The sequence below is a fragment of the Passer montanus genome, unplaced genomic scaffold (assembly GCF_014805655.1).
Source record: "Passer montanus isolate IOZ18808 unplaced genomic scaffold, ASM1480565v1 scaffold19, whole genome shotgun sequence".
In the NCBI taxonomy this organism is placed as follows: domain Eukaryota; kingdom Metazoa; phylum Chordata; class Aves; order Passeriformes; family Passeridae; genus Passer; species Passer montanus.
Genome location: NW_024366480.1, coordinates 12802462 through 12825576, shown reverse-complemented (window position 1 = coordinate 12825576; position 23115 = coordinate 12802462). Strand labels below are relative to the sequence as shown.

General features: G+C 42.0%; 1 protein-coding gene across 1 annotated transcript in view; it reads left to right on the top strand.

Annotated features, from left to right (window-relative positions):
- Positions 1–19541, top strand: part of EMILIN2 (elastin microfibril interfacer 2) — a 32728-nt gene extending 13187 nt beyond the window's left edge. The window contains exons 3-8 of the mRNA XM_039706211.1: positions 2017–2192; positions 4040–5974; positions 11131–11454; positions 12140–12178; positions 18539–18676; positions 19120–19541. Of these exons, the coding sequence (XP_039562145.1) occupies positions 2017–2192; positions 4040–5974; positions 11131–11454; positions 12140–12178; positions 18539–18676; positions 19120–19457 (2950 nt within the window). The 3' untranslated portion in view covers positions 19458–19541. The remainder of the gene's footprint in view (positions 1–2016; positions 2193–4039; positions 5975–11130; positions 11455–12139; positions 12179–18538; positions 18677–19119) is intronic.
- The last annotated feature ends 3574 nt before the right edge of the window (positions 19542–23115 follow it).

Genomic DNA, 23115 nt, shown 5'->3' with positions numbered 1-23115 from the left:
TATATGGTGTTCAGAAAGTATAAAAGGACTGGAAACCTCTGATTTACACGCTCCAAGTCAGAGTCTGAAAAGCTGACAGGCACAGCAAACCACTGCAGATATGAGCAGCTCATGGACAGAGATTCAGCACAGACTGACCCTGCCTTCCTGTCCAGATCCACAGAAGAATGGAATCCAGAGAGGATTGTTAGCATGAGCTACTCTTGGCCCAGAGATAGCTGGAAAAAGTATGATTGTCTCTAGTGAAAGTAACTTTTACCCCTTCAATGAGAAGTCGTAGACCAGGTAATAATGCAAAACAGCACTGAATATTTCCCAAGTGCAGAAATTAGAGTATGTTGTGGCAGAATTGGGAAAGATACATTTGGAAAAGAAACAAATTCATAATTAGTAGTTAATATTTTAAGCACACCACCACAAGTTTGTTAACCAGCTTATCAAAAAGGGACAGCAAATGGCTGTCAGATGCGGGACGTTATATTATGTATCTGAAATATGCTGAATAAAATTGTTAGAATTATGTCAGCAACTATTTGCACGCATGGCAGGAGAAGCTTTGAAGAGTAACAGTAAGCTAACTCCTACTCTGTGACTTTCAATAGGAAATGTTTCACAGGCTGTAAGATTTACTTCTTTCCATTTGGTAGCTGATTATTGATTTTTTTTTTTTTGACCAGTTAGGAATTTTGGATATTAATAGCATGCCATGTTCAGTGAAATAGGTGACTTTTGTGTGATAGCATAGCTGCTTCTGGTGCTGTTCTGTACTGTACATGGTTTCTCTCTGTCCCAGGACACACACCCTGTGAGCCCAGCCAGGCTATGACTGAAACCTATTATGGAGCTCCTGTAGGTTCCTTTGCTGCTGTCCTGCATTTATTCTGCTGGTATTACTGTTTAGGGACACATCAGCTGTGAAATGAGCCTTCAAACTGTTCTAATCTGAAGTAATCTTAAGGAAAAAAGATCTGAAAAAGCCTTAGGGAAATTAGTAGTATGATGCTAGTTTAACTGAGAGAAAGGAATTCATGTGAGAAATTGGGATGACTTACTGTTTCTGTGTGTTGCAAGAATACCATTTTATAGATCTCAGGTGGCAAATCCCTGTTTTACTTATTTTCATCATGTCTCAATCCAAAATGAGCTGTGCCTTAAATTGATTTTGTTTTTATCCAATAGCATAGGCTCTGCTTGGCTCTGCTGGGATACTACAGTGTCCAACACAGCTGAATACGTGGGATGTGTTTCAAGGGAAGCTATGGAAGAAGTCTATGGTTAAAGAAAGTTGCACAACCAGAATTAGCTTGTCATTTATTACTTTTGAGTGGTTAATCAGGGAAGCTCAAGGTTGTATGTGCATAATGGGTGTATAGGTTTGTCTGCCAGACTCTCTTCAACTTAACTGATGAAGTAGGGAAGAGTTGATTTCTTCATTGGTTGTGTTTCATCTGACTCCTTCTTTCATGTCCTTGTCTGACTCACGCTTTTAGCATTTTGTCCTTCTCTGGAATATCCCTCCCTCTGGAATATTCCTCCCAGCTTTGACTGTGCTGTACGTATGGGTTCTGAGGAATGGTTTAAGTGGAGACTGTGGAAATACAAATGGGGCAAAGCAGGCAGAAGCATTTCTTGATATTCAGAAGAGCCCTGGGGGGAGGGTTGCAATGAAAAGTTAGAGGAAAAACATTTTGAATTTGTAGTCTAAGACGCTGGTGGTCATGGGTACTGTCAGCGGTGCCTGATGAGTTGTACCTTTGCTTGCCATAGCATTTTATCCCTCTGCTCATACATGAAAGCCCCTATTCCATGGCTCCCTATCATGACTGTGTTGAGTGGAGGCAGCTTTAAAACCTAGATAGAAACATTTGTTCATTTGATGTTTAAAAGAGAAAATTAATAGTAGCTGTAAGTATTTGATTTTCATTATAAAAAGCCCTGAAACCTGTTTTAATTTTAGCTTTAATCTAAATAGCAGCTTAGGTTATGGATGGTTTAAAATGCTTTCTGTTTTGGCAGATACCGAACGAGTTTCAGACCTCGGTACACAGTTGCATATAAGACAGTGACAGAGCTGGAATGGAGGTGTTGTCCTGGCTACAAAGGGGAGGACTGCAGGGAAGGACCAGCAGAAAAGCCAAACACTGCTCGACGTCCCGCAACACCAGCGAGAGCTGCCGTGAAGAAAGGCACAGGTAACTTTTTCTTTGAATTTCGGTATGCACAGTCATGTCTGGTTTCTTGTTTTGTCTTCTAAGGATAAGAATCATTATGGTTTCTACTGAGCTCAACTGCTGGCAGGTACAAAAGCCATGTGAAAGACTCTGTGTAGTGGGGAAATAATAGCCAGGCAATAGCAGTCCTGATACAGAGAATTTCCTGAAGAATAGCAGAGGAATGGGCTGTAGAACACTGGCTGGAAATGCCAGCTGGCTACTCATGGTTCCAGAAAATCTTTGGGTTAAGACTGTGGGTTTTGTAAGAATTTACAGGGGATTTTTTGTGGTTTCTCCAATGTTCAGAAAAAAAAAATAATATTACTAAAAAAACCACCACCCCCCAGATCCTGATTTTAATGAGGGTTCCTAGCAGTTTCACAATGTTTTTTTTGAGATTCTAAAGATTTACAGATTCTCATTAGATTACATGCTTTAATAATGAGGACTAAAGGAATAAGTATGGATAAGCCTCAACTTCTGAAAAAATATTTTAAAGAATGAATGATGTTTGTTTGTGTAAGATACTGTCTTCTGTAAGGGCAAGAAGGAGTTCTGTTACTGCCATATTATGCCTTTTCTCCATTAAGAAAAAATGATAAGCAGATGTTTCCTTCTGAAGGACTTTTTCCAACATAATTGGAGATTAGTGTCACATATAGCACTTAGTCAGATTTCCACATGTGTTTTCTGTGGTGGAGTGTATTGAATGACTGAATACATGGTTTGAAACTAGTCCCATAGATTATATACCTGTTTTAAAAATGAGCTTTTAAAGTATTTTGTTACCTGACCTAAAATATTAATTCCAAAAGATGATAATAAAACACAGTGACATCTGTGTCCTTCCCCACACTTCTAGACAAAATTAAGCATTACTTTTGACTTTTTCTGCAGTTTATCTTTTCTTGACCTCTGATAATGTTTGTTTTCTGGGGTTTTCTTCTGGATTTTCTGCAGTTCCACATTTTTTGTGAAACTGAACATCCAGATTTGTACATGGCTTTGTAAATGAGATCCTACTAATGACAAGATTCAGATTCATTAATTGATTAATTGATAGGTAAAAAGTAAGTCTTAGCTAAAAGTCTTCTCTTTCTGATTTTCATTCAATGAGGATGAGTTATTTTAATAAAACAGTTTTGAATGTGTAAATTTTACACTTTTATGCATGTTTTTATTGCCTACTTAAATATAGGCCAAATAATTAGGTATTTGTGAAGCCAATGTGATAACTGTAGTGTTTTGAAGAATGCTGTGTCATATATGGGATCCCAGGTCAGTAAAACATGAAAGCACAAACCCACTTCAGGCACATAAGTGACTGCCACTGAAGTTTTCAGTGAATTGTGAAGGCAGTGTGATAACTAGAGTGTTTTGAAGAATGCTGTGTTATGTATGGGATGTATATTTGGATCCCAGGTCAGTAAAACATGGAAGCACAAACCCACTTCAGGCACATAAGTGACTGCCACTGAAGTTTTCAGTGGGAATTCAGGGGCAAATTATTGTTATAGGAGATGCAGTGGTTCTAAGGTGATGTGTATGGACCTTAGATCCATTGCTGAACAGGACGGGTGGTTGCCAGTTTCTTTGTGGCCACTGTATCTTGGCAGGAATTGGTCACCGTGCTAAAACTTTTAGTTCTGAGGGTTTTGATAACGTATTAATTATATATGACTGGAAATAAGAACAGAAAAGACAACAAACATTAGGCAGTTTAAACCATTATTTCATTTTAAAGAAAAGTGAAGTCAACTGCAGCTTATTAAAATAGATACCAGTGGGAATATTTACATTCACATTTTCTTATTTCTGGGAAACAGATGCAGAGCCAACACAAGCACCAGAGCCTCCACCATATGAGAAGAGAATGCAGTTCCTTGAGGACGAATTGTTTAGACTTACACGGTCTGTGATTGAACTCCAGTCCTCTGTGGCAGGTGTGAATGAAAACCTGAAGCTGACTGTACAAGAAGATGCTAGCAAGATGTTGGTCACTTGGCTGAACAACCTTTACGACCGCCCGGAGCCTGACAGTGCAGTTGGTGGTGGAACAGACACTATTCAGCTGCCAGGACTCCTCAGCAACAAAGACCAAAAAGACCCTTTTATTGATTTTGAAATGGAAGATATAAAAGCTGAGCTAGCTGAGGTCAAAGAAGCCTTGAAGATGAGGAATGATGAGCTGGAGGAGCTGAATGGAAAAGTAAAAGGCTATGAAGGACAATTAAAACAACTGCAGGAGGCAGCACAAGGACCTACAATAACAATGCCCCGTGACAATATATATCAGGACTATATAGACTCAAAATTTGAGTCCCTCAGGCAAGAAATAATGGAAGGATTTGAGAAGAAAATTGCAGATCTGAAGAATTCCTGTGACTATAAACTAGAGGATACTCAGCAGCAGTATGATGACAATGAAAATAACTGTGCAGGGATAATCGATGTTATAAGAGGAAAAGAGAATGATTTGAGGAAAGAAATAGATACTCTCCGCACTCAGATTCCATCAAATTACTCCAGTTGTTGCAAGAAGGGTGAGGGAAATTATTTTGACCAACAGATGAAAGATTTAGATAAGAAGATTGACAGAATTGTGGAAGCACAGAGGATCTTGAATGTCAGAATAGATAATGAAATCATTCGATTGTCGACTCCAGATCTGGAAGATGTGTTTGGTGAGAGGCTGGAGGAGCTAGATGCAAGGATGAATATTACAGAACGAAATGCTGAAGAACATTGTTTTTATGTTGAGGAGACTCTCCGTGGTGCTATTGCTGCTGAGGTGGATGAACTGAGAGATTTGTTTGACCAAAAGCTGCGGGCGCTGGAGGTCAGGCTAGGCGGGACTATTTTGGAGATTGCCAACACCACGGACCCGGATGGAATGTTTGTTAATCCTGGGCCTATCTTGCCCAGTGACACAGGATTTGTAAATGAGCAGTTTACAGCAGAGATGAATTTTGTGAAGGACAAGCTGCTGTCGCTGGAACAGCTCTGTGGGCAGAAATGTCAGTCTGCACCGCGAGGTTCGCAGGACCTTCAGAAACAGCTAGAAAGTTGTAACGACAAGTACAATCACTTGCTTTTGAAAACAGAGAATAATTCTGTCATCCTGCAGTCTCTAAATAGCTCTCTTAATGAGAAACTCAACTCAATTAAGAGTAACCAACGTGACATCCAGAAAATGCAGAGAGACGTACGTGTATTCCGATACAATCTGAATGCCATTGATAAAGATATGAAAAATCTTCAGGATGGCCTGAGTAGCTGCAGGGAGCAGCTTCTGGGTGTCAATTCGACATGCAGAAAAACACAAAGAGGTGTCTTCCGAAAAATTGATCAAATGCAGAGGACATTTGCAAATCAAACTGCTCATTCCAGTGAGAATTGTTGTGGTGAAGTGAAAGACAGACTAGAACAGTTGAATGACCATGTCCTGAATGATCTTAGCAAGTGCAAAGAAAAGACCCAAGGGGTCCAGGAGGGTGTTTCAGATGTTGAGAGCAGAGTCTCACATATTGAAAAAGTCTGTGGCAAGCTGGACTCCGTTTCAGACAGCTTGCAGAATATAAAAGAGGGTCTGAATAAGCACGTGAGCAGCTTATGGAACTGCATCCGTGAAATGAATGGAACTATAGCATCTCATTCCACTGATATTTCTGGCCTCAAAAGCTCTGTCCAACAGTTTCACAGTCAAGTTTCCAAAATCACCACAGACATTGAAGACGTGCTGAAATCTCAGCCTGACACAAGTAAGTTTCTTACTTATTTTTCTTTTTTTACTTTTTGCTTGTTTGTTTGTTTTTCAACTGGCTTTCCTTTCTGAAACTCTTAGAAAAGAATTAAATAAGGGAGGAAAAACTTAATATTACACAATTCCTACTTTATTTTTGCAATGACTAATTTTGGCTCTTTGCTGCAGAACACCACAGAGTACTTTGAGTGCTTTTAAAAGTATCCTCCAAAAAGAAAAAAAAAAAAGTCTTACATGTTTTTATGTTTACTTCGAGCTAGAATAAAGACAGTAGGAAAAGTAGTGTTTTTGAATAGTGATTTTAAAGTGAGTTTTTGGTAATAATTGTCTGTATTATGCCAATTCATTTGATTTGATTTTTTTTTTGTTTTATTTTGTTGTTGAAGATTATTATGTATTCCTCAGGCAAAATTGAAAAGCAAGTAGAGAAAAATGAAGTCAAATGAATTCAAATTTATGATAAGAAAGATTTCTTCTAAGTTGTGTTCTTAGCATGAGTTTATGCTTATATTTCAGCACCAACTCTTTGATCTAGAAGTTTCATAAATGAGCTCTGGCATATCTTGGCATGGCAATATAAGACTTCTGCTTCGTAGCTCTCCCAGAAGCTTGCTTTCCCACAAGGTCGTTGGCAGTACTTGGCACATTCCAACTGGCAAGTGTTTTAGCACCTCATCCAGTTCTTTTAATAGTCCAACGTGTTGGTACAAATCTTGCAAATCTACCTGCACTTTGTTTAAAGTTTGCATTAGAGCAGCTGAGATGCTGGGACACATTCCCTTTGGCTCTGAACACTGGGAAATGGAAACCTCAGCGTGCTGGTGAGCCTTGCCGTGAAGGTTTAGAGACCCTGCCAAATGCCACTCAGTTCCCTCTGCAGTTCTTGCTCCAAATTCCAGCAGTGGGTTGTTTTCCTGAGAGTCGAAGTTTACAGAAGGAAGCTGAGTTCCTGTTTTCCTGTTTCTCTTAGCATGACGCAAAATCATAGGAATTGGAGACTGTTTTGAAACTGCACTCTTCAGTTGGTTGATGCTTCTGGTTTTAATTCTGTGCACGTATGAGATAAATAAGAGGCCAGTTTCTGTGACTGGGTAAAATTAGAAGAGGTGCTGAGGGAAGAGCCTGTGCAGTGTTGCAGTTGATGGTGGTTGGGAGAGATCAGATGTGAGATTCTTGTGTGTTCTTTCTTGAGTGGCCAAGCTGTGCTTCATGAGGGGAAGAATATCCTTCTCACCCCAAGGCAGAAACTTGAAAACCTGCAATAGATATGTTTCTTTTGTTTAATTGTTTAAACCCAAATGTATAGCAGTACTTGACACAAAAATCCTTCTGAGCTGAGAAGCTTTTGTGTGAAATAAAAAAAAAAATTCTCTTAACTTTAAAGGAGGAAGTGGAGTGAAGGAGGAGTGTATATTTCAGATAATTCTTTTGCTGTAATTTTGACTTAAATTCAACAGGGTTAGGGTTAGGACCTTTATCCCTCCATCTTGCAGAAGCATCCCAGTCTCCATTAAAGTGGAACATGATGTAACTGTGTAATCCTGTTTCTCATCCATCTTGCCCAAAATTAACTAGCACTAGGGACCAACACTGGAGAAAGGTCCAAGATACATACAAGCAGTAATCTTCTGCTGTTTGAAGCAGGTGTTCAAGCGACCTCATGGGTTACAATGTATTAAAGCATTAAAAAGCCTTTGCACACCTGGGTTTCCATAAAATAATATCTTTTCAGGGCAGACTACTGGGTGTTAAAGCCTGTGGAAGAACACTGCTGCTGGGTCTGGGGGGCAGGCACTCTGAGCATCCCTTGCTGCTCTGGGGTGCCTCTGGCCTCTAAAGGATTCGTGAAGCACACACTGCAGTTCCCAAATGTTTCCAATTACAATAACACTGTCTGGCACAGCAGCCTAAGTAAGTTTTGATGGCAGGAGTTGCAGAAAGATTTTGGCAGAAGAGCCTTTTTTGGAAGTGATTTTAGGAACCATGTTGTGTGAGTTGGGGTATGGCTTTAACTATTTTTACATTTGTGATCTGCAGCCTTGTCTGCCATACCAACATTATTTGACAGGAAGACCTGAACTTGGATCAGTGGACAGTTCCTTATGCACAATTTGCCAGCATATCGTAGCATTCAAATGATGTCATTTGACTTCAGAGGGGCCGAAACAGAAACAAGTTGTTACTAATAAAGTTGTTGAGGGCAGTAAGGCAAGGATGTGTTGCAAGAAATAAAACAAAATCTTACCAAGCAGTGTAAGCCCAGCAAAGTCAAATAACCCTCATCTTAAAAATATGGCTGTATCATCTTCCATATTTTTTATTCAGGGGTATCAAATGCCTCAATCCAAACTAACAAGCCAACTTAGCAAATGATTGTGCATCAGATATGAACCCAGAGACTAGAAATGTGTTTAATTTGTTGTAATTCCTGATGAAGGTATTTGACCTGGCCTGCAATTCCTGTGGTAGTTGTCTGTGTAGCAGGGTTTTGAAACCAACAGCAAGATGTTGTCTGATGAAGTTGTGTGAAGAAACAAAATGTGTGCTTTGCATTACAGCATGGATAAAATGCAACATAAAATTTTTAATGCTGTAGTGTGAGTAGTCATACAGTCAATTCCTCTGGGCTCCCTGTGAGCTTGTGCACAGTGCTGCCTTCTACACAAAATTGTAAAATCCCCTTGCTGTTTATAACAAAACTCAAGTGAGATCTTTTGGGCTTCTTGTGAGAGCAGTCACAGATTCCTTTACTCTCTAGTTAGCTTTATGCACTTCATTTCTGTGTGTTTTGGGGGCTGAGGAGAGCACCAGAAGATGCTGGTGTGTGATGTGGTAACCACACTGTCACTCACAACAGTGATGACAAGCAGAGTAGCAAGGATCCTACTGCTGAGAACAGTGTTGCTGTTCCTAGCTGTGTGATGATCTCAGCTCTGTTCTTGCCTTCCCAGATAGATGGGAAGATGATGGGAATATTGTGTTCATGGCCTGCTCAGCAAAGTTCAAGCAGATCTCTACTCACACATGTCTGATTGCTTCCACTTGAAGTTGAACTTTAGGCCAGTGATTCTGGATTTAGTGTTATGGAGATGGGACAATTCTGAATATTGCAGTATTCATGTTGCGTGCAAGGAAGCAGTTTGCTCAGGACATGGGATTTCAACAGTTGATTGTTATTTAAAGGTCTAGAAAAGCAAGCAGAGAAATGTATTCATTTTCTGAAATGACAAGTACATGCATCCCAAGGTAAAGAACTTTGTCAATTTGGTTTTTCAATGAGGTTAATCTGAAGAATTTAGTTGAAGGTCTAAGTCAATGCTTCTGTGGACAGAAGTTGTCTTACAAAACAAATAATTATGTTAAAAAGTCACTTTGATACTTTCAGGTTATTTGAAAATGTTTTAAAATTTTTTTTAATTTTAATGTTTAATTTTAAATTTTACATTTTTTAAAAATTAATATAGTTTCAATCTGTATAAAGCAAACATTTCACTGTTTAGGCCTCTGCCTTGTGGACAGAGTTACTGAGTGAGCTTCAGCCCAGCTTTGTGGTGCATTGCCTGTACGAGTTTCAATTCTCCTGATGGTTAAGAGTCAGCCAGCAAAGCTCAGGGAGGTTTTTTCCTAGCAGCCATATCTAGCAAATGAATGCAGGTGGTGTGAGACTATGACTTCAGACAGCCTCCCAGTACTCCTGGAGGCTTATGTAGGCTTTTAAAGCTTTTATGAGAGTGAAAACAGGAACTGAAATTCACAAGGGTAAAGTGCAGGTGTCGAGTAGTCACAAAACAGCACGTGGGTTGCCAGTGATGCTGTCTGGACCCCAGCCACGTGTTGGGGACAATACCTGCACAAGTTGGTTGTAAGCTTGTCCCCAAATGTGCAGAGTAAGGCGCTCCTGGGGTCCTCAGACACACAGCAGAGCCAGGGGAAGCCTCAACCACATCTGCTTGGCACAGCTGGATGGGTTAGCCCTAGCCCCTGGTGAATTTGCCTAGGCTGATTTTGGACTGTTCTGAATTGAAGTGTTTCATTGTGAGCATCACTCAGAGAGGTGGTCTCTGCTGGGGACCTTGGCAGACATCTCTGGTGTGTGACAAGTTGTATCAGATAGATTTTTAGTGGGATGTTTGCCCATTTCCACAGAAACTCACATCCATCCCTGCACCTGAAGATGTGTTTTAGTCTCAAAATGCAACCAAAGTAACCTATGCTGAAGTTTAATTTAGCATGGAGAAATTCTTCTTCACCCACTTCTTCTTCTTCTATGTAGAAGCTGTCATTGCATCTGCTAAAATCTACACATTTGTAAATTTCTGTTCTTAGTGTAAATGTAATTCAGCTTTACACTTGGGAGGGCATTGCATCTAGGACTTCATTTTTATGAATAAACCAGAATTCCTATAAAGGGCTTAGAACATACACAAATGGAACCATGTCAGCACTGTTCAGCCCTGATGTCATATGGGTTGGCTGCTCCAGTGGAAAAGTTTTTTAATGATAACTCTTCTATTTAAACAATAAAGAATTTTCTGGTAGATTATATCTTTGAGTTCTGCCTTTATTGTTAGAAAATGTTAGTAATGGAAGTATTAGGATGTTTAAGGTCGTTGCTTCTTAATGTAAGGGATAAAAACTCTTAAAAGTCATGTTAATTTACTGATGTTTTTTGCTGTGGATAACTTTTTTATGGTTATGCTAAAGGGACAGCCTTATGCTGAGAGTAGAGAGTTGAAAGCAAGCACAGTGGGTGTGAGGGGCTGAGGAGAGCTGAAGTGAAAGGAGAGAGAGAGAGAGAGCACTCTGGAATGAAAGTACTGCTGGGAATAAGTGTGATACTCTGCCTGTTTGGTGCAGAAAGGCCAAGCTGGTGTAACAATTGAATAGGTTCATAGGTTATTTGATTGCTGCTTGTCCTGTCTCCAGGCTGTCTTCATTCCTTTCCCTGTGTCACACAGGCTGTAAAGAGTGGAGTCTGTGATACTTCAGGAGAGGAACAGCATTTAGCCAGCGCAGTCTTGGGTCTCAGGGAACAGGTGGCCTTCAACTGAGTCCTGTTTTATTTTGTAGTATTTATTATGCAAAACCATGCAAGCTTATATTCTATTTTAGGCAAATAATTTTGAATTTTTCCTTGTCTTCATCATGTCAAAGGGCGACCAGAAGTACCACAGCAGCCGAGGTCACCCGTGCAGCCCCAGCCTGGCATATCCCTGCTGCCATCACGGCCCAGGATACACCCCCCGCGACAGAGGATCCCCCTCCTCCCACCACAGCTGAGACCTCCTCCACGCCCAGCCCTGCCAGGGTCAGCAGTTGTGCCACTTCTGCCTGGAACAACCGGCATCATCCTGGAGACTGGGGAGGCAGGACCTCCTGGCACGGTTTTGATGTCTGGGAGAGGGCGTCTTAGGAGTGTGGATGGCCAGGCTGGCCAGAGTACCATGCCCATTGCTGAAGGCTATGCTGGAGCACCAGGTGAGAGAACCAAGCTGGGAGCGCATCGCTCCTGAGCGCAAGGGATGTGTCAGGTCTTGCTGGAGAGGTGGCACAGAGATCTGCTGTGCTTTACCAGTCCCCTTTTGGCCTTGCGTGGACACCCACCGACGCTGTTGCTGTTGGGAATGGGATTACAGCAGAGATGATTTGTGAATGGGCCTCTGCAGCCTCCAGCTGGCTGCAGAAGTATCCTTTTGGCCTTTTGTGGACACCCACCGAGGCTGTTGCTGTTGGGAATTGGATTACAACAGAGATGATTTGTGAATGGGCCTCTGCAGCCTCCAGCTGGCTGCAGAAGTAGGGGAAACACATTCAGTGCCAGTTTTGCTGCCTTTCCAAGGATGCACAAAGCATGAGGTCAACAGAGATGATGTAAAATCCCTGGTAACTACAGCAGTCTTTGACACTAGGGAAACTTGATTTATTTTTTTCTTTCCATTATGCTTGCAGTGGATTTAGTACATCGCAGTAATAACTTGGTTCTCTTTGCCATGACCACCCCAGTTTAACAATAATTGAGCATTTCATAGGAGACACTATTTAATAGCTGTTTTGGTAGGTTGCTCTTCAGTAACCAAGGGTGCTTTCTAGAGCACTGCAGTGATATTTGGTCATGATCTACTCTGCTGTGTACTGAGTCACACATATTACTTTTCTTTTGTAGGATATCCAAAGTCATCTCACTCTACCACAGATTCACAAGGTAAGGCTGTTGTTTCCTATAAATGTTTCATATGGGTTCTTAACATTTATTTCATCCCTGGAAGGTCATGACTGAGAGAAAAAAATGTGTTAAATTTTAGTACTTAAGTTTAGCATAGAGGAAAATCTGACTGATTTTTGCTAGATAGACCTAAGCATTAAAACATAACCTGTATCTTTTGAAAACATGGAGGTGGGGAGAGGAGAGAGGTTTTGAAAAATCATTTTGGGTTCTTGCTACTTACTTCACTGTGTGTTTTTTAAATACAGAGAGTTTGTATTTCCTAGCTAATGTCAGTATGCACCTTTCTGCATGCCTTCTAAATGACAAAATAATATTTATGATGATTTTATTATTTCTTTAATAAAACCTGAGTAAGACTAAGATCTTCAATAACTGCTGGCATCTTACCCTAGTGCATGAGGTTGTTCTCCTCTTGGGAGAGTTTCTCTTGGGCTTTGTTACAGGGCTCACGTTCTGACTTCAGTGAAAGTAGAAGTGCTGCCACTGACAACCACTGGTTAAAATGATTCAAAATTGACTTTTCTTGGTTTGCTGGGGTGCTTTTTAAAAAATTGTTAACATCACAATTTATTTAAGAATTTGTATGATGGACAGGTATAAAATTTATGTGGGACAGGCTGGTTGGCCTAGATAAATATGTTGATTGGGTGCTGCCAGCAATGCAGTCTCATACTCAAGATATTATCAAACCCTGGGGAATGGTATCCTTGATCAAAGTATTTCCACATCCTCTTCAAAAAAAGTTATTTCACCTAAATTTGTTTGAGGAAATATGGGCGATAGATGGAAGTAAAACATTAGGGCTTTATGGAATTCAAAAACCTACTGCCCCAGGACTTAGTTTGATGGCCATAACAAAATCACAAATACACTTCATGTAGAATGGTCTGGGGACTGACAAAAAAAGAACTGTAAAGAGTTCGTGCTCTCATTTTGATATTTATACCTGCTAATTAAAATTCCATCGTAGCCTTAAAGCAGTCTTTTTGCATTTCAGGATTGTGGTGGTAAGAACAGGCAGCGATAGATGAGGTTTCTGGAAAAGGATAAGAAGTAAAGAAATATTCATTTATCTTGATGCCAGCAAAGCCAATATAGATGTCTAGATTTCTGTGATAAATGGATTTCCTGGGGGTTTCTTCCCATTGCAATTTATAGAGAGCAGTATTTTAATAAGTTTATGCTAAAACTGTGTGAAACAGTAGGTGGATGTTAGAAGTGTTGAAAAGGCAGGGCAAGGCAGGAGTGAACCCATCTGCTGCTTGGTGGAACGTGTTGGTGGAACAGTTACCACCCTGGGATCCAGAGGGAGGTGGGCTGGGCCAAGGAGTTCATTTTCCTGATCCATGCCACTGAATACCTATCTAAATACAATATATTCCTGCTGGTCTGTCCTTAAAATTTCCACATTGTGCCTTGCAGACCTCAATGGCAGACAGTCAGAAAACAGAGATATAAGGGTGGTACCAAAAGCTGTTAGGACTTTTGTGGAGTTGGAGCATTTACATCCACTGTCCCTAATCTGGACTGGCTGGATTGATGGGCTGAGGAGAAGTGGATGAGGTTCAACATGACCTCGAGTACCTGGCAAGTACCAGGTCCTGCACTTTGGCTGCAATAACCTGCTGCAGTGCTACAGGCTGGGGGCAGAGTCACTGGAAAGCTGCCCAGAGGAAAAGGACCTGAGGGTGCTGGTCAGCAGTGGCTGAGCATGAGGCAGCGTGTGCCCAGGGGGCCAAGAAGGCCAATGGCATCCTGGCCTCTCTCACAAATAGTGTGGCCAGCAGGATGAGGGAAGTGTTTTTTCCCAGTGTTTGGCACTGGGGAGGCCACACCTCAAGTGCTGTGTCCAGTTCTGGGCCCCTCAATCCAGGGAGGACATTGAGGAGCTGGAACATGTCCAGAGAAGGGCAGTGAAGATGGTGAAGAGTCTGGAGCACAAGTCCTGTGAGGAGCAGCTGAGGGGGCTGGGGGTTTATCCTGGGGAAAAGGAGGCTCGGGGGCGGCCTTGCCGCTCTCCAGAACCATCTGAAAGGAGCGTGTAGCAGCCGGGGGCCGGCCTCTTCTCCCAGGCAACAAGGACCAGAGAACACAGCCTCAAACTGCGCCAGGGGAGGTTTAGATTGGACATTAGGTTTGGTTTTTTCACAGAAAGGGTGATTAGACTTTGTAATGGACTGCACAGGGAGGTGGTGGAGTCACCGTCCCTGGAGGTGTTTAAGGAATGGCAGGATGTGGCCATGGTTGACATGGTGGTGTTCAGTCATAGGTTGGACTCGATGATCTCAGAGGTCTTTTCCAGTCCAGTTGAGTCTGTGATTCTAATAGTCAGTGTCTGATGAAGAGAGAGCATTCTGGGACAGAATTCAGTTGTTAACAGTGCTGGGCAAATTAACAGTTGGGGAAGGGAAGATTTTTGGCTTATTGGAGGAGAAACTTACTGTGTAAATAAGGCATCAAGGAATCCTTGCTGTCCCATTAGCTCTGGACAACAATTTGTGATGTCTTTGGCAGTCTTCACCCAGTACTTTTTGTAGTACTTAAATTCAAATCTGAAAGATGACCCGACCTCCTTGTACTATAATTCCTAATATAAGAAGCTTTTACTATTAAAATGGCCTTCTGAGTACTCTCTTTCATTTCTGTGCCTGAATAGCTTCTGTTACATAAAAGCACTGCTCAGGAACAAGTTGAGGGCTCCAATGCTCCAATTCTGTCTTCTGGAATTAAAGTAGCCCACTTTCATACTTTTCTTGAATGCTGAGGCATGATTTGCATCTTTTCAGTACCAGAGCATTTCTTGATTTTTATTTTTTGGATTCCTTAGCTATGTATAAGGAACAGTAGACGAGTGCTGGAGCAATATTCTCTTGCTGCAGTGTGAAAGGATGGAATTGTAAGAGCAGACAGATGTTACTAATAGACTGAGCAGGAAAATATGTGTCTTCATAACACACTGAGATATCATCCACATCAGAATCACTGTGACTTAGCAGAGCAGCTTCATTGAGCACTGGCTCATGGAAATCAGTGTGGTGCTGTGCTGCATGGCCAAGCCATAGGCAGGAGGAATGTTTCTGAAAATGAGATGTTAAGGTCAGATTGGAGAGTTTAAAAAAAAATAGGCAGGGAAGTGATAAATTGTATTTTTGTCCCATTTGCTCTGAAATTACACACTTTGCCCTCATTTAGATTTAGGAGTATTGACCATTTGTGAGAGGAAATCTGACAAATCCTCTTCAGTCCTGCTGTATCCAAGGGAATCATAAGTGCCTACTGGCAGATGAATGACATACTTAGTCTCTCTCCTGTGTCAGTTCTTGAAGAATCCTCATTCCAGTTGCTGAGCAGCTGTCTGCAGCACCATCACACTGTTATTTTTTCTCCTTTCATCTCAATGGAAAATGCCTGCGCTGTGTGCTGTTTTGTTTTTCTTAATGATCTTTTCTTTTCCTTTTCTTTCCTTCTGGCCCTTGGGCTCTGTGGGAGGCATGAACTCTGCTTGAAACCAGGAGCACAACTAGCAGATGGGTGGAAGTAGATGTAACCTAACAAGGGCAACCCATGCATCTTCTGGGGGTTTTTTTGACTCCTCAGAATGCATTACAGTAGCATAGATATGCCAAGAACAGACTTACCTGCTCCTGCTTATCTGTATGTGTAATATCCTTCTTGAATGCATCTGAAGTCAAAAGAGCTTTTTCCTCCCCCAAAAAAGGGAGTAAAACTCTGGTTGAAACTTTTGTGAAAGATTTTGTTTGCCTGGCAGTTTCTTCGTCACAGCTGTGCCTCTGGTTCAGAGCTTTGAAGTGCTTTAATTTTTTTTTTCCTGATGTTTATACTTCCATAATATTGATTCCTTAAGTGCAAGTAAGTGTCCCAGATCAGAGCTGTGCCTCTGGTTCAGAGCTTTGAAATGCTTTAATTTTTTTTTCCTGATGTTTATACTTCCATAATATTGATTCCTTAAGTGCAAGTAAGTGTCCCAGCCTGGACCTTCCTTCAAGTAGCTGAACTTTGATCTTTGCATGAAGAGAAGTGCTTGTAAGAGGGGGCATGTAGGAGAAGGTGGTGCTTTTTGAAAAAGCACTGAGGTGTTGGTAGGAATTGTGAAAACTTCAAACAGGCACAACTCCATCTAGAAGGTGGGAAGAGGGGAGGAGAGCACAGACACTCTGCATCTTTACTGTGTGTCCTTATATCACCCCTGAACTGATCTACAGGATATTTAGACAGGTTTAAGATTTCTCCTTTGAATAGATACATATGGTGTGCTAAACTCAGCTGCAGATCTGAAGCAATTGCATCAGCTTAGCAACAAATAGTTACTTCTAATAACTATTCTAGCAATTAGTGAAGGAAAATCTTGAAGGAAGCCATGGAGAGGCAGGGCAGGAGTCACTGCTTTATTCAGATGACACCAACCCAAACAGGACTGTTGCTGCTCCAAAGCTGGAGCAACAGTCCTGGGCAGGCAACACGTGGTTTGTTCCATTTTGCTGTGCTACTGCAAGGGAAAGAAACCTTCTGAGTGAGCCAACAATTTGAGGTGTGTTTTCAGTTAATTTTAGTCTCATGGTAAGCTGAGAGTAGCTTTCTGTGTCAGTAGCATTGTGTTAAGGTGTGGTGGAGCTTTACAGAAGCTGTTTAAGTAACTAGGCTTCCTGCAATTAATTTTGGTCCTTTCAGATAACCTCATCTTAGCTTGCAGGAGCACCTGCAGGCACACTGGCAGGTAGGACTAATGAAAAAGGGCTTCTGTCTATCTTCTGAGCTTGAGACAAAATGCTGAATAAGAAGATTTCCAAAGATACGAGAGGCAGCTGCTTACCAGCCCTGAGGGAAATCACTGTAGTTATCTGCTAGCTCTGGAGTTGCAGGCATGTCTTCCCCTTTGCCTCCTTCTCCCCACCCCCCCAGGCTGAGTTGTTCAGAAAAACAGTGGCTAGCAGAACATTTGTATATCCACATTTTAGAGGAAGTTATGTGACTTTTTAAACTTCCATTTTAAAGCAATATCATCTGAATTAGATTGGATTTTAAGAAAAGTGTTTTTACCCAGAGGGTGGTCAGGCACTGCAATGGGCTCCCCAGAGAAGTGGTCACAGCACAAGCCTGACAGAGTTCAAGAAGAGTTTGGACAATGCTCTGAGGCACAAGGTGTGATTGTTGGGGTGTCCTGTGCAAGGCCAGGAGTTGGACTCAGATGGTTCTTGTGGGTCCCTTTCAATTCAGGATTTGATGAATTTAGCATTTGTTGCTGATGGGCATCTCTGATTGAGAGGGAGAGGCCAAATGTTAATTTTAAGGAAGGCAGAAGGAGCAGGGTGAAACAGCAGCTGTGGACAACTCTAGGGCATTTGTTGTTTAGCTACTTGCCCAGACAAAGCAGCAAGAATTGACTCTAGTATTGTGTACTGCCTTAAGGAAAATGTTTAAAGGGAAGGTATTTGGAATGGGACTAATAAGTGGCTGAGCACTGAACACTTGATATTGTCAGTCTGTTAAAAGTAAAACTTTGTCTTAATTGTCCAAATTATATTTCATCCAACTCAGTCTAACAGCAGTGTTCATCTAGCAGCTGGATAGCCACTATAAAGTACCTAAGTCAGTTTGATCTGCTGAGAAAAGAAGAAAAAATTGTAAAGTGAAAAGTCTCCCAGAAGAGAAGAGCTAGAGAGAGACAAAGGGTTCTCTTTGCAGTAACACAGAAATGTTATATATTCTTATAGCCATTTTCACTAGGCTTTGGCAGAGAAAGTGGCAGATTTAAGCTGTGCACAGCTTCTCAACATGACAAGGAAAGCTGGCAGGAGCTATAATCTTTAGCATTCCCATGGCCATTGTGATAGTGATGGAGAGTGGAGATGTTGAAAGGCAGCCTCTGTCCTGAAGAAGGTCTTGGGCAGAAACACTGTTGAATTGAAGGGTGGTAGGATTTCCACTGCCAGCATTTACTAGCCATGTACTGTTTCCTTAGAACAGAACCTTCTCCCCACCACCACCCCCCAAAAAAAAAAAAAAAAAAAACACAAAAAAAAACCCTCTCCTCCCCACCCCCCCCCAAAAAAAAAAAAAAAAAAACACCAAAAAAACAACCAAAAAAAAACTGTCGTGGCCAAGGCAGGAACTTTATGGTGCTCAGTAAATTTTAAGGTGAGACACCTGGGGCCTGGGCTGGCAATATATAATCTGCTAATTCTGGCATCCTGCAATTGGCAGGATTAGTCCAAGTGGGGTATTTGCAGGAACAGGCAGAGGATTATGAAGCATCATAGGGACAAGGCTGTGTTATCATCCTGTTGTGATTCTGACTCGTGTTGTTACCCATTTCAGGACCTGCCACTGCTGCTGTGCCCTCTCTGGTGTCATTTTCTGCCGGGCTCACACAGAAGCCTTTCTCCAGTGATGTCGGCGTGGTTCACTTCAACAAAGTGCTTGTGAATGACGGGGACTATTATAACCCCAACACAGGTAACAGCCAAGGAATGCAGCCACAGCCCTGCTGGACAGGCAGGAGCACGGGTTACCAGTGTTCCATGTTACCTCAGGCCTTGCTGGTACATTGGACAAACCAAGCCAGTTCATCTAAACCAGACACATGGGGGTAAGAGCTTCCTGTGGGTGTGGACAGGCACCACTCGCTTTCATGGCTGGTTTTCCACAAGGGGGAGGGAGAGGGAGTTCTCATATTGCCTCCCCAAGGACCCTAACTGGGGGCTGCCTCCTTCTCAAGCAGAGTGCTAAGTGTGCCGTCGTGACTCCGCTCAGTCGTTCACCTGCCCTGGCTGACCTTGTTGCCTGTACAAGGCAGTGTGGTGTGACCCACGTGGCTTTATGCTTGTCATTGTGCTCAGGGCAGTCAGGTGTCCCCGTTTGGAGTGGCTGTGGTCAGTCAGGCTGTCTCTCTCCTGCAGGCATTTTCACATCGCCGTTTGAGGGGCGCTACCTGATCACCGCCGTGCTGGCCCCGGAGAGGGATGAGTACGTGGAAGCCGTGCTGTCCGTCTCCAACGCCAGCGTGGCTCAGCTCCACACTGCTGGCTACAGAAGGGAACTGCTGGAGTATCACAAACCCTACTCGGGGAAACAGACCTGTGGTGGTCCTGGGACGTTCCACCTTGTTCTTCACCTCAAAGCAGGAGATGAAGTAAACGTCGTTGTAACGGGAGGCAAACTGGCCTACACAGACTCTGACGAAATGTACTCCACGTTTAGTGGAGTTCTCCTTTATCCTTCCATTTCTCATGTTTAGGTTCACCTTGAACAGGGGAGAAGGGTAAGATATTCAGAAGAAATTAAGTGTAATAAAATTCAAAGCTTTAATATATTCAGTTTATATATTTGATTTCAATGATGGGTTTATAGTCTATAAGAAAACATTTTCCTTGTCCCTTGTTTCCAGAGGTAGCTACAAAAGACACATTTCTGTAGCTAGATAAACTCTTTTCTAAGCCCTTTATCTGTACAAGCAGAACAACTGTTTAAACAAAAAGTATGTTTTCAAGAGATACTTCTCCACTGTGCTCCTGCTATTCCCTAGTCAATTGCCTTTGCAATCTTTTCCCTAGTTTTTCAAATTGTCCCTAGTGTATCAAAGTTTACATTTTTGCTCAAGTTTACAGTTGTGGCCAGCTATTTTCATCTTTTCAGTAAAGCAGAGCCAAGAAAGTGAAATTGTAGTGGATATGGTTGATGACTTTTTATTCCTTGTATTATTTAGTAATGTGCGTTGGCATAATCAATTTGTTCAGTGCAATTGCAAAGCATTGTGGTGAAAAGCAAAATTATATTCACCTGAATCAGTTTTCTTTTTTGCCTTTAAGGGCCAAACACTGTGCTAGGAGACAAGGTGTGTGACTCAGTTAGGTGGAAGCAGCAGCACAGGGAGAAACTTGCCTCAGCTTTCCACTGGGAAGATGTGAATGGAAGGTGCAGTTGGTACTACTGAAAGATTTAGAAGAGTTTTTGTCTATTTATGGAGTAAAAAAGATGATTGGTTTTTCATGATGCTCCTGAGATTAAAGCTTGCTGCTGGAAATTAATAAAAACAGGTCAGAAAAATCAGAATCAATTTTGCTTAGCTAGAAGAGTAGTGATTTTGAAGTTTAAAAAAATTTACAGAGCTTGTTTCTGGCAGTCCAGCAGTATTTGCATTAGAAGAGAAGTTTTTGTCTTTGGTGCATTGTAGAAGACAAATCAGAGAAAAAATGGTTGATAAAGGAAAGTAACATTATTAGTCAATATTGCCAAATGCACAAACCAACCCTCTGCAAAAAAAGTGGTTGTGACAGCCTCCTGCATCAGAGTGAGGTTTGTTTCAACAATCAGCATCTGTTTATATGGATAAAGCAGCCTTCTTAGCTTAAACAGATAAACACATCTGAGGCCGCAGGATTTTATTTTGCACACTAGCCACTTCTCAGTGGAGGTAATGAAAATGATGCTTTGGCTCTTAGGAGTTAACATTTTGATCACTTCTGTGGCTGAAAAGAAATCCAGCCATGTTTAACTGAGAGCAGAACTGTATATTCATTTTTCACATGTACATATATTTGGCACCTGTACATTCTTTATATCAACTGACTTTTTAATAGTCTGTTCATGCCACATAGAGCTGTATTTATCATAGTGGTTTGTGTATTGTATTTTCCTTATTACAAATGCAGAACAGCTGTTTGTAGCTTCAGAACAAACAACTTTTTTTGGTGAGGGAAGAACTCACTCTGCTGTAAAGCAGTATATTGTATTTAGCTGAAGCTCTTCCCATCTGAGGAGGTCAGATGAAGACTTGTGCTTTTGTTACTTAGTTTTGGAACACATACTCCCTAATAACTATGTTTCCAGGCAATGAGTTGGGGCCTTCCCACAACAAACTATCACATCCTGGAAGCTGAACTGCTTTAAGAAATACAGGAAAAAAAAAACCTTCTGTCCACAGAGGACCTCTGAGTCAGTCCTCGTGCAGCTAGGGTTGCACTGGGCAGCTGTGAGCACAGGAAGGAAACTGTGAGTGGAGTTTTAAGGCACCTGATTTGGGAAGATCTCTTGACACCTGATTTCCAGAAATGACGGTGTCAGAGACAAGCAGAAGCTGGGGCTGGCTGTGTCTGTAGGAGGAAGGCTGTTTCTGACAGAGCAGCTGGTCTCAGCAGCCAAAGATGTACAGTGACCGTGCACTTGCGCTGATCAAAGGAGCCGCCTCCGTCTTGTTTCCCTGCCGGTGTTTCTGGACCTGTGCATTACCAGGCAGTCAGCAACCCCACACTTGTTCAAGGGGGGCTTAGCTTTTTGTCCTTTCTCTCCCGTGCCTTCCTGGGGCTCAGAAAGGTAGGGACAGACAGGAAGGGTTGTTTTCTGTGTTGTTAAAAGCCAAGTGTATAATACGCTTTTTCTTCGATTTAAAAACATAATTTCTTGTTACGTACAAAAGCCAGAGAAGCACTTTTCCTTTCAGGATATTTTTCACTCTCCTCGAGAAAGCTGTGTTCTCTAAGAAGCTGGCTCCAGCCTATGTATGACTCAAGATTATTGTTGCCTGTTCTAAAAATGACTCATGGAAACAAACAAAATGAGCTGAGTGCTTAGGGAGACCTAGCTGGCAAACACAACCTTATTGTTCCACCTCCCTCCAAGTGAGAAATTTTTAAGAATCAGCAGTGCAGATTTAGTGGTAAGAGTTGCAAATCAATTATTGAATTATTATCAATAATTTAATTATTACCTAACTGCTCCAGGAGATTCCTAAATCCAACCCACAAATCCTCACAAGCCCAGTTCTGCTAATGGGACAGGGCCATCTTCACCAGAGTTTCCCTTCAGACCCAGGATCTGCTGCTGCCTGTGCTGGGACAGTCTAAGTACTCAAAATGCAGCGTAACTGATACTTGTACACTGCTGTAGGGCATTCCCTAAACTGTGCCACAGCAGGGTGCAATCCCAGCACCTTATTTTGAGGACTTCTTTAGACTTTTGTGGGGCAGCTTCCCATTCATCTCTAGCTGTGATCGGTGGGTAAAGTTATGACCTTTTACAAGGAACCTCTATCTAAGATTCCCATCTTTGTTGAGAAGGATTTGACCCTTAATTTGCACTTCCTTGGTAATTGCTGTAATCAGGGTAGGTGGTTTGGTTCCTCCTCATGAGGTTATTTTCTTGGAGCTTACAAGGTGGAATATTCACCCACCTGGGAAGACCACAGAGATGCAGCCCATGAATAGGGAAAGGGAGAATGAAACCCGAGTTTGTCTCTGCTCCAGTCAGTGCTTGGATTAAATATTAATAATGCAAGAGCTGCAAGAGACTCAGGCACAAATGCATTCATAGGCCTGACAAGGGTTGGCTCCACACAGAGCAGCCCAGCTGCAAAGGAAGGAGCAAGAGCCCTGCTCCAGAATACCTGAGCCTGCTGACAGAGCATTTACATCTTTGGTGAGAATCAGCAGCAGCATACAGAAAGACCTGCACTGAAAGAGCATTTCTCACTGTGGGTTTATGATTTTACTGCCACATCCAGGAGAATCCACAAGCTCAAATAGGAAGCATCTGTTAACTGAGAAAGCCTTGAAAAAACCCCAGTAGGTGGGAGCTCTAGGATAGAACTGGTGCTTGTTTCACAGATCACAGAGCTACCCTTTAGACCTGCTTTGCAGGTAGTTTACTAATGCAGTACATGAGAATTGCAAGACTCTTAGACAATACAGTATCTGTTGGGCCAAGTGCTCTAATTTGACATCAAAATAGGAAGAAACTCAGAAAGAAGAAACTCACCTTCTTCCAGCTGAAGCTGTACAGGCAGATATGTGTCTGACAGTCCCTCAGCCAGGCATGAGGCCCTGTGGCTCCTCAGGGACTGCAAATATCCAAACCTGATGAGTCTCCAGGGCAGCATCACTTGTGAGACAGGTGAGTTC